Genomic DNA, 12,976 nt, shown 5'->3' on the forward strand with positions numbered 1-12,976 from the left:
TTTTCATGCTATCACCAACTAACTGCATGTTCAACTTCCTTATCTAACATAAACCTATGTTTAACCATTATTCTATGTTGCCACCTATCAACTATTTTTTTTAACTATCATTTTTATTCATCAAATAATTTATTATCTATTCACACATGATTAAGTTTTATTTATCTCTGACAACTAATATTGTGATATTAAATGCTTTAGACACACTATTCATAAGTATATCACATTTGGGATAGAATGAAAATGCATGCTTACACCAAGCTTTGGTAGGTATTTTGGACGACCACTCCCAAGCCTTCACATTAATAGCCTTCAATTCTTAATCTTAGCATACCAAGATTGAATATATACTGCTTTAGCAGCTCCTATCATTAAGTCCCAAATCTATGTGCCTCCCCCAAACTTCTTTTTGAAATTGGCATAAAAATGCCTAAGACAGAGCATGTGATCCATTATTCAAACATTTTTACAAATATTGGGATCAATTCATGCAAATCAGTAAGAACATGAAAAACAATTTCAGTTTGTACAATTATAGGGATCAATTCCAAAATACATATCAGTTACAGGTATCAATTCCAAAATTAATATCAATTACATGGATCAACTCTAAAATAGATATCAATTACATGGACCAATTATGATATACATATCAATAATGAAATGTTTGAAAAAGTACCTTTTTTTTCAGAAATGAAAACCCGTCTTTTTTCTTGACCAATGTCCTTCAAGAGTAAAGTAAGAAACCACCTTTATGACTCTTTTGTTTCAGTTTAAGAAACGCCTAAAGTTAGGGGAAAGTATTGGTCATTTGGAATCTCTACCAACGATAATAAGAAAATTTCCTATGTACTTGATCTTAAGATAACATCCATCAACTTCTATAAATGTCCTCCAAGTTGTTGTGAAGCTCTTCTTAAGTCTATTAAATAAAAATTAAAAGATAACATACTTTGGTAGTAGTGTTGCTCTAACTATTTCCATATTATTCTTACAAGTGTTCCAAAAATTTACAATCCTTAACTCTGCATAGTACCTTCACAACAAGTTATATTGCTTTGTTGCATCACCTTCTACCATAACTTTTGCAATTTGTTTGTCCTTCCATGCCCCGCTCATAGTTATTCCAACAGAAAAGTTACTCATAATTTCAAAAATAATATCACGAATATTAACACCACCCGAAGATGACATCCTAATCGCCACAATCTTAGCTATCCACATGGAATTTATTGAGATTTTATTCAATACCCTGATACACGTATGAGTATCAAACCACCTTTTATTTATACATGTGTGCTTATTCCCATCTTTACTTACAAGTGCCAAAAACCCACGTTCGCCCTTACAGATTATCCTTACTCTAACTTTGTCATTTTTTACAAAACTTATCTCTCCCATTCAAGACTGACCATTCAATAATTTCTTCTGTAAATTCATCAAGTGATAAAAACTTCAATCCCACTTTGATCTTATAATTATTGCCCAACTCCTCCACGATAAACTTATCATACCTTTGTTCCTTCTCATGATCTAAATTATTTGGGTCATTGCTACCAAGCTCATCACTAGCATAGTTAATCTCCATCACATTATCCATACAACTATATGAACCAATATTATCAATACCACTCACAAATTTATTTGGAGTGACTTTGTGCTTCTTTACAACACATTTTACCAAACATTTTTTCCATTGACACCACCTTGTTCACCATCTTCAACAATAATTCTACCATCACATTGTTCATATTCTTCAACATTAACTCCACCATTACCTTGTTCATCTTGTTCAACATTAATTCCATCTCCTTGTTTAGCTTCTTCAACATTAATTCTATCACCTTGTTCATCTTCTTCATCATTAATTATATTGCCTTGTTCATCTTCTTCAACATTAATTCCAACTATGTCTTTCACATAATGATCAACATATAAGTGAACTACACATTTCATTTCAATGGAATATTTATAAATATAATTAACATCTTTATCATTGACCATTCTATTGCATTTGTTCTCATCATTTTTATACCAACATAACATATATTTTGAATGATCAAGATCACTAATTTCTTTCAATATACCAATAGCTTCAAAGAACCTCCATTTATATGGATCCATGTGATTTACTGCATATCCATACCCCTTGTGTAATAGAAAACAAAGTCCCTAACAAATCTACCTCCATATAAAATTCAAACTAAAACTCATCCTTGGAAATTTTATCTATGATTTTCAAGAACAAACACCAAATAAGGATGAAAGGAACAAACTTTATCTTACAATATTGACAAATGTCGAACATGGATAATGGATAAATTGTGTGCTCCTTTCGTCTACCTCAATTGGCTACCTTGGTCGAATGCTCCCTTCTTCTACCTCAGTCGCCAGTCATATCCTCCCTTCGTCTACCTCTGCCGCCTCCCTTGGAGTTTCAAATTTGTCAACCCTAATCACAGGGATTATATGAGAAAGGATATTTGAGGATATTTTTGGGGGAACAATAAAGCCACGTCACAATCTAATTCAGCAATTGAAACAAAAATGTTTGCCCCATTATTCTTTTTGTAATGAAATGTTAATGTCAGGGACGAAACCCAAATAAATCTCCCCAACTTACAAGAACAAGTGACATATTTAAGTCATATATCTATCAGCTTAGGTATTTTAATTTTGCAAACTAGTGAACATGCATAAAAAAATAATATAAACCTTCAAATTGATTAAATTCTTTAATTTTGCAATCAATCTTACCTAAAATTTTGAATCTATTAACTATGTTATTAATTTATACACTTAATTATTTCCAATTTATTTTACATTTTAAGTGTGGTTAACCAGAGTAAAAAAATATTTTTTTTATAATGCTTCCAATTCAGATTTCATGGAAGCTCTGCCAATAAGCATATCGTTCGCTATACTAATAATTGAGTAATTATCAAACATATTCATTTACCAATGAAACAAACTCACTTAACTTTTCATATCATATATACCTTTGAATCCTTGTTAAAACAAAATGTATAAAAAGTACCAAAGGTTTTTTATTATATTCACCCTGCATATAGTGCAAGTGCATTATGTAGAGCTTACAATGTGTGGAAAACATCCAAGAGAACCACACTTTTATTACATTAAGAAACATAAACAAACAACGACACACATATTACAGAAGAAAAAAAAAGCATATATTAACAACGACAAGGATCTTTATTCTTAATTATCATACCAGCAAACCGTCACAGCCTCACTTAATTCTCAAGAGGTATTATGCCACGAAGAGATGGCCAATAGTCAAGAGTTTTCCTCACACCATCCATAATTTGATCATCTGTTGCGCCTGGTGTAACAGTAACACGTGCATAGTAGTCACCTTTGAAAAAGTAAACTTCATTTGTCTTGTGAGAAGCAAACGCTGCATCCGTTCCACTCTCAAAGATTGTGTTACGGAAACAAGGAAATCCGTTGCGAATGCTTTTGATTTCTTTATTAACCATACTGTTGGTTTCATAGTCTATACGAGCATACTGATCTCCTTTGAATAAGTAAACTTCTTTGCCCCTAGTTGATCTGTATGCCGCGTCTATCCCGTTTTCAAACACAGTTCCTTCGAAAAAAGGAAACATGTCAGCAATTTTCTTAGGACCTAAGATGATTTTGTCTTTGTTGGAATGTGGAGCATAGTCTATGAGAGCACAAAACTTTTCATAAAAGATGAAAGCTTCATCATTATCGGTGTCGAAGCTACAATCAACTCCGTAGCTTCCAAATACGGTTTGATTAAGTGATTTGAAACCATCACGAACAGGAGTTGGTCCATACAAAACCTTATCGTTGCTGGTTCCTGGAGCATAATCTAACAACACGTACTTATCATTGATGAAAAGATAAGCTTCATTATTCTGAGATGAACGAAAAGCAGCATTAATGTAACCTGTTTTCGTCATCTTAGGTGTAGTAAGTTTAGTAGGCGTGGAGGATATATTTGTCTTTCAATTCAAGGAAGGAAGGTTATGTTGTGAGCAAGTAGAGAGGAAGGATATATATAGATACACAGTGATAAAAAAATATTCTTTATTACTAACTATATAATATTTTTCAATAAAATTGTAAGTTTTCAAAATATTTTTACAATGGAATATATATTTTTTATTTTAAAACATTTATATTTTTCCGATGAAAATAGAATCTTTTAAGAAAACAACAAAACAAGCGGTGATTCATTGTCCCTTAGTCTCTTGCGGTGCGATCATAACATTTTAGTAACCATCAAAAATAATTTCTATGATGCCTTCAACTATTGTAGAAATTACTTGTTTTATTTACAAAAAATTTCAAAAAAATTCATGTAGAATAAATCTTATTTATTATTAGTTTTGTTTGATATTGAAAGTATCAGTACAATATATATTAATGTACTAAATTTATATTAAATTTGTTTAAACTATTGATTTAAGATTTAATATCTTACAACATGATTTATTTAAACTTATATATTAATTAAATTAAATTTTAATATTTATAAATCAATAATTTTAAAAAATTATATAATTTTTTTTAATTCATTTTTGTGCAAGTTGTCTTAAAAAAGATGACTAATTTTCTTTGTTTTATTTATTATTTATTTTTAAAATAAAATAAAATAATAAATTGTGTGTAAATAAATTATTTAAAAGAAACTGTTTTTTCAAAATAATTTTTATTTAAAAAATAAAAATATTTGTTAAAAAAACAAAAAGGCAAACAGTAGTGTGGTCACTCTTTGTCTTGTATGCTCAATGCATTCACACATATTCATTCCATTTTCATAAGTATGATTTTTTTTTATCTTGTAGGTATTTTTACTGATCTTAATTTTTTAAAGGTGCATAACAGATAATAAAAATAAATTCTTAATAAAAAATATTTTTTCAAAAAAGAACATCAATTATTTAAATTATAAAAAATATCTATAACATCAAAATTAATCATTTATCCGTATAACTAACATAAAAAAGTCAATTATAATCAATATTATCAAAATACATTCTTGCTGCTTAAAAAAAAATCTTTCTAATATTTTTTAAAACAATATTATCATAAAGTTTTATTAAATGTTAGTATTAATGTATTTTGTTGACATATTAAATGATTTTGTTAGATGTTAATTCTTATATATTTTATTAACATATTAAATAATTTTTGAATAATATTAAATTTTATAGACACAATATATATGATAATAGTTTTCAATCAATCGGTAGATTTTGATATAAAATATACGGTAAAAGATTAGCAAAAGTGTCATGTTATCATATTATATATATATATATATATATATATATATATATATATATATATATATATATTGGGACCATCTTTATATATATATATATATATATATATATATATATATATATATATATATATATATATATATCTCCAAAGATGGTCACAAGACACGTGTCAGTAGCTAACTGGAGCTGCTGCATACATACGGGTAGCTTGCATATGCTTCTTTTACGAAACTTATTTCCCACTCTAAAAGTTACATAGCAAGTACTGCCTAATTCCATGCACTCTCCCATGAAACTCGTTAAGCACATGGGCGTCAAGAAATTTGAAATTGAGACGCAGAATAGAATATGACAGTTAATCTCATTACATCCACAAAGAAAAATGTACTAAATATTTACATATTTAAAACTGTCCCCAAGTTAATCACGTGAAAGACCCTACCAGATAAAGAGGCACTGCACCACCATTTACTTTTTTTTTTAACAGACCCCACTGCATTTATTTCCATATATAAATCAATTTTGAAAAGAAATTCATGTTTCATTTAAAAATTGAGATTAATTAATATGCACTTTCTATGTAAAAAAATTTACACTATCGATTCATCACCATCACCCGTTTGCATTACTTTATAGATTTTAAAAATAAAAGTCAAACATGTCCCAATATCCAACGGTTATAATTTACTGACTGTGTAAAATTCTTTTACGCTGCCGGTGTATATCAATTAAATTCTTAAAAATTATCTTTTAATTTTTAGTTATATTAATTATATTTTTACAAATATTTAATGACAATTTAATTTGCTAATTTAAGGTCTATTTATTCCCTCTAATAAATTATTCTTCAATTAATTTGTTATAAAAAAAGTAATTCATATTTAAATTCAATCCATCAAATATATTTTTAAAATATAATAAATAAAATATATTATTTATTAAATTTAATTACAATATTGATCTATCTTTCGCATAAACTTTAAATTCAAAATTTTTTGAACACCCCATTATTTTTATATTTAAAACTAACTAGTTTCCAGACATGAACGGGTGTGTCTGTCTATCCGCATTCTCTAATATTGATACGAAAAAATTATAAACCGTATTATATTTTTATTTTTTATTTTATTTTTATTTTAAGTTATTTATAAAATAGTTAAAGATAATGATATAAAATATAGCAAATCGTTGTATAATCGCCATTTTCGAGGAAAATAAGTTAAAATTTAAAATCAAATTGAAAAGGGTATATTTGAAAGAAAAAAAATACATCAAATTCATATTTTGCATTTATATATTATTATAGAAAATAGTGTGTTGGTGAAGTTTTTGTTCATATGTTCGGTTAATGAATTAGTTGACCTATCCCGACGTTCTTGGTCATAATTTTCATTTCGTAAGTCTGAGTTAGATGTCGTTCGAAGCGTTGGAAAGCTAATACACTGAAATACACAGTGGTAGTGAGAGTTGGGATGATTAAACCAAGATTATGTGTTTACTGTTGTTATGGTTTTCATGATGATGTGATGAACTGTTTAGCGAGACGTTGAGTTTCCTTTGATGGTGAATTATTGTGGTAAATTGTTAATATAATTGTAGACTATTTGATTGTCGTGTATTGATGACATGTTGAATTGAGATGCATGATTTTGATGTGAAACTATCATGTTGGTGTTGTATAGGAAATTATGTGGTTGATGTGATATTGTTTGTGTTGTTGAGTCGTTGTGATGATGCATATTAAATTCATGCATCATGAGTTGTCATTGTTGTGAAAGAGGCAATTACGTGTTTTGATGTTAGTAACCGATAATTGTCCCAAGCTAGATATTATGGCTTGTAGCTCAGTGTGGGGATCATGGGTTCGCAGTTGATTGGAACTCGGTTCATAATTGGAACCATTATGAAAGAGGTGACTACAGGTTTCGATGTTGGTGATCGGTAATTTATCCAAGCTTGATGGTATGGCTTGGAGGTCAACATTAGGCTCATTGGATCGTAGTTGATTGGAACCCGGTTTATAATTGGAACCATTGTTGAGATCAGTACCGCATGCATATGAGTCTGTTGATGTTGTTGAGAGTCACATTTGCATATTGATTGTGTATTATTGTGAAGTGGATGAAACTTGAGTACATGTGTTATGGTGTATAATGGGTCATGTTTAAACTGTATTGTATTTAATATACTCTGATTTTGTATGCGATGTTTATTATTTAAATGTATTTCTCACCCCTTATGTTCGAATGTTTCCTTTACATGGGCATCGTGCAGATACTCAGGAGTAGATCTCGTTGAAGTAAGCGGAAGCTGGCTCTTGGAGTACTTCCTTAGTTTATCATTTTGATTAGTGGTGTCTTGCTCTGATTATGTAACATCGGGTTGGGGATGTATGCTTTACTTGCTACGTTGTTTATGTTGAATTTTGAAACTAAATGTCATGAAATGTTGTACCTTTAATAATGATTTAATGATGAATTCTGCTACGATGATACCTTAAAAGAAGGTGAGCATGCGATGATAAGTTTTATGTGAAATATTGCAAACTGTGTTATAGAGCAGGATATGTTTGATTTGAGTGACTCCCTAATTACCGGGATTATATGAGAAATGATATTTGAAGATATTGTAGGGGGAACAATAAAAGCCACATCACAATCTAATTCAGTAATTGAAACAAAAATGAAGGTGGGCATGTGATCCATCTTTTCAAACATTTTTACAAATATTGGGATCAATCCATGCAAATCAGTAAGAACATGAAAAACAATTTCAGTTTGTACAATTATAGGATCAATTCTAAAATACATATCAGTTACATGGATCAATTCCAAAATTAATATCAGTTATATGGATCAACTCTAAAATAGATATCAGTTACATGGATCAATTCCAAAATTAATATCAATTATATGGATCAACTCTAAAATAAATATCAGTTACATGGATCAATTCCAAAATTAATATCAGTTATATGGATCAACTCTAAAATAGATATCAGTTACATGGAACAATTATGAAATACATATCAATAATGAAATGTTTGAAAAAGTATATTTTTTTTGCCAGAAATGAAAACCCATTTTTTCTTGACCAATGTCCTTCAAAAGTGAAGTAAGAAACCACCTTTATGACTCTTTTGTTTTAGTTTAAGAAACACCTAAAGTTAGGGGAAAGTATTGGTCATTTGGAATCTCTACCAACAACAATAAGAAAAGTTCCTATGTACTTGATCTTAAGATGACATCCATCAACTTCTATAAATCTCCTCCAAGTTGTTGTGAAGCTCTTCTTAAGTCTATTAAATAAAAATTAAAAGATAACAGACTTTGGCAATAGTGTTGCTCTAACTATTTCCATATTAATCTTACAAGTGTTCCCAAAATTTACCATCCTTCACTCTACATAGTACCTTCACAACAAGTTATGTTGCTTTGTTGCGTCACCTTCTACCATAGCTTTTGCACACACAAAAATCCTTCCATGCCCCGCTCATAGTAATTCCAACAGAAAAATTACTTATAATTTCAAAAACAATATCACGAATTATAACACCACCCGAAGATGACATCCTAGTCGCCACAGTCTTAGCTATCCACATGGAATTTATTGAGATTTTATTCAATACCCTGATACACGTGTGAGTATCAAACCATCTTTTATTTATATATGTATGCTTATTCCCATCTTTACTTACAAGTGCCAAAAATCCATGTTTGCCCTTGCAAATTATCCTTACTCTAACTTTATCATTTTTTACAAAACTAATCTATCCCATTCAAGACTGACCGTTCAGTAATTTCTTCTTTAAATTCATCAAATGATAAAAACTTCAATCCCACTTTGATCTTATAGTTCTTGTCCAACTCCTTCACGATACACTTACCATACCTTTGTTCCTTCTCATGATCTGAATTAATTGGGTCACAGCTACCAAGCTCATCACTAGCATAGTTAATCTCCATCACATTATCCATACAACTAGATGAACCAATATTATCAACACCACTCACAAATTTATTTGGAGTGTCTTTGTGCTTCTTTGCAACACATTTTACCCTACCTTTCTTTCCATTGACACCACCTTATTTACCAATTATGTCAAAGCCATCATCCAACCCAAGAGCCTTATCATCCTCACTATCATGAAATGTTATACCAATTGCTTCATCCTCACTATCATCATTATCATCTAATATAACATCACTTTGTTCATTATCTTCCACATTATTTCCATCACCTTGCTCATCTTCTTCAACATTAATTCCATCGCCACCTTGTTCACCGTCTTCAACAATAATTCTATCATCACCTTGTTCATATTCTTCAACATTAACTCCACCATTACCTTGTTCATCTTGTTCAACATTAATTCCATCACCTTGTTTATCTTCTTCAACATTAATTCTAACGCATTGTTCATCTTCTTTGACATTAACTATATTGCCTTGTTCATCTTCTACAACATTAATTCCAACTATGCCTTTCACATAATAATCAACATATAAGTGAACTACACATTTCATTTCAATGGAATATTTATAAATATAATTAACATCTTTATCATGTATCATTCTATTGCATTTGTTCTCATCATTGTTATACCTACATAACATATATTTTGAATGATCAGGATCACTAATTTCTTTCAATATACCAGTAGCTTCAAAGAACCTCCATTTATATGGATCCATGTGATTTACTGCATATTCATGCCCCCTATGTAATAGTAAACACATTCCCTAACAAATCTACCTCCATATAAAAATCAAACTAAGACTCGTCCCTGGAAATTTTATCTATGATTTTCAAGAACAAATACCTAATATGGATGAAAGGAACAAACTTTATCTTACAATAGTGACAATTGTCGAACATGGATAATGGATAAATTGTGTGCTCCTTTCGTCTACCTCAATCGGCTACCTTGGTCGAATGCTCCCTTCTTCTACCTCAGTCGCCAGTCATATCCTCCCTTCGTCTACCTTTCGCCTCCCTTGGATTTTAAATTTGTCAACTCTAATTACCGGTATTATATGAGAAAGGATATTAGAGGATATTTTTAAGGGGACAATAAAGCCACGTCACAATCTAATTCAGCAATTGAGTTTTTTTTTTAATTATGTTTCATAGGTGTCGCATCCGCGAAAAACAACCGGCGGGCTAAAAACAAAACAAACAGAGCCGCCACCGTGCGTTATTTATCCCAAAGGAGGGAAAGGAAACACTCGAAGTAAACCTGGGAAAAGCATGGTCTCGCGACCAAAGAGAATGGGATCGGGAGTCGGTTATGCGAAGGGAAGGTATTAGCACCCCTACGCATCCGTCGTACTCGACGGGATCCACGCTCAAAAGATAGAACAAGGTTGCTAAAACAAACATCACACACACACACTGAAAACAACACAGGTGGGAGAAGAGGGAAGAGGGCTCGCTAGGATATCGCATCCTATGCCTACGTATCTCATCTGGAATGAGAATCAGAGCTGCCGTAGTTCGGCTCACGCACGCCAACCAAAACAAACACACCAGCAGGCAAACATGGAACCCGAATGCCAATCGCTGGACTTACATCAGCTTCCGAACCAAACAAACCCACACTGGAAACCAGATTCCACTTGATGGACTTATACCGGACTTCAAGCACACAACAAAAGGATACGGAATGCCAATTGTTGGGCTTACATCCATCTCCTACACACACAAGAAGAAACAAGCAACAAGTTACTAAGGAGTCGGGAACTCGAGCCTAGCAACTGTCAAGCAAACACAAAGAAAAAGAAAAAAAAGGGTGCCCGGAGAGATCTCGTGCGACCTCCTGCCTACGTACCTCATCTGGTATGAGGATCAGGGCAACGTAGTTCCTCTGAACAGGGGAGAAAGACTAGCCTAACCAGATACAGAGGGAGACACAACTAGGGAGACTATGACTCGAGCCTAGATGTTATCATGCACATCATCCCTAAGTTAAGGTTGGCTATCTATCTTGCTCAGGCAACAAGCTAATCCTAAACAGGCAAAGCAAAGCATGCAAGCATAATCAAAACAAAGCAAACATTCACAATTAGCACACACTATATACAGACAAAGTGGGCTCACACAAGGGTTAGGCTGCAAAAGCAAGCCAACTGTATCAGGGTGATGTTAGCTCTTAACCCTAACATTGAGAGTTAGGGTGAAGCAGATGAAATAGGAAGTGAGGGGTGTGCCTCACAGCTCTTATCCCTGGCCAGGGAGAGCTTTAGACAAAGAAAGTGTGGGTTCAGAAAGTGGGAACCCTTCTACACTTATGACACTGACTCAACTGTACAACTGTACAAGGATCTTGGGTTACTATCCTCAAGGCATCAACATGTAATGTGAGCCAAGGGATGACTCAACAGAATAGCAGGAGAAGGATTGCACATCTCTTGTATCTGCCAATTGCCTTAACAAAGATCTTTTCCTGCTTGGGGACAAAGATTAACAATCACAAGCTTTGCCTCTTAAGGAGGACTTCAGACAGGTGCCTGGCCAAGTAACAGGCCAGGTCTTCCAGACTACATGAAGAAGAGAAATTCTACCTCAATTGATTTACACAACCAAGCAACAGCACAAGCAAGTTCACAATGAACTATAGCAACTAAGGTACCTGAAATCAATCTAACATAGTCAGTACACAGCTCAAACAGTCAAACAGACAAACTAAAAGTCAACAGTTAACTGTACACAAGCAATGCATCAAGCAAAGCACAAGCCAATGCTCAACACAAATGACTTAGAAGCCACCTATAAAACAAACTTAATGTTAATCAACATCAATCAAACAAGCAACTCAAGCCAAGTGAATTAATTCCTCCATGCCATATGCCTTTTGTCCTGAAAACACAACTCAAACATGAGAAGCAAACCCCTAGGACAAAGCCTAGGGTCAAAGAGGAAGAAATATTTCAAAACAGAACATGAAAATTATCAAAAATCAAGTTCAATCAAAGGAGAAACAAATCCAAGTGGTCTCACATTCATATCATCAACCAATATCATTTCATGAGGCATAGAAGGCAAAGCATGCAATTTAGAACCTCATAGGACCAAACAGAAAGATCCAATTCAAATCAACTCACAAACAATTCAATAAATTCCCAAAAACTTCATGGCTAAACAACACTCATTAAAGGATCATCACACCAAATTTCAGGCCATTTGGACAAAGGGAAGCAAGTCAATTAAATTCATCAAGCCAAAGCATACTCAAACAAGCTCATACAAGGCATTAAATCATGCATCAACTTCAAGCAATCATAAAACAGAAACCCAACATGATAAATGAGTGAAACCAAAGCCATGGCAAACTTCAAGATGTCTATAATACACATGCCAAATTTCAAGTCCATCCAATAAACCACAGGAATTTCACAAAACATATGAGATCATGACTCACAAAAGGTTCACAATTGGTCAAACAGGGGAGAAATTCTCAAACAAATAGGAAATGCATTCAAAATTTCCAGGAAAATTCACATTCCAGCTTAACATCCAGAAGATTCAACATGCAGAAATTCAGGTCATCTTGAGTTCATATGGCATGGTAACAAAAATCCACAAATTGGACAAGAAATGTTGTGACACAAATTGTCACACCTCTAATTATCAGGTCATATCTCACAATCCAGAAATGCAAAAATCACAATCTTTATACCAAAATTCTCCTAAAGGTG

At 32.3% G+C, this 12,976-nt stretch overlaps 1 protein-coding gene across 1 annotated transcript; it reads right to left on the reverse strand.

Moving 5' to 3' along the window:
- Positions 1-2,929: 2,929 nt before the first annotated feature.
- On the reverse strand, positions 2,930-4,159 carry LOC127128401 (albumin-2). The gene has a single exon (NM_001427675.1). The coding sequence runs from the start codon at positions 3,948-3,950 to the stop codon at positions 3,255-3,257; it is 696 nt and encodes a 231-aa protein (NP_001414604.1). The 5' UTR covers positions 3,951-4,159; the 3' UTR covers positions 2,930-3,254.
- Positions 4,160-12,976: the final 8,817 nt, after the last annotated feature.

This window comes from Lathyrus oleraceus, chromosome 1 (genome assembly GCF_024323335.1).
Source record: "Lathyrus oleraceus cultivar Zhongwan6 chromosome 1, CAAS_Psat_ZW6_1.0, whole genome shotgun sequence".
Classification (NCBI taxonomy): domain Eukaryota; kingdom Viridiplantae; phylum Streptophyta; class Magnoliopsida; order Fabales; family Fabaceae; genus Lathyrus; species Lathyrus oleraceus.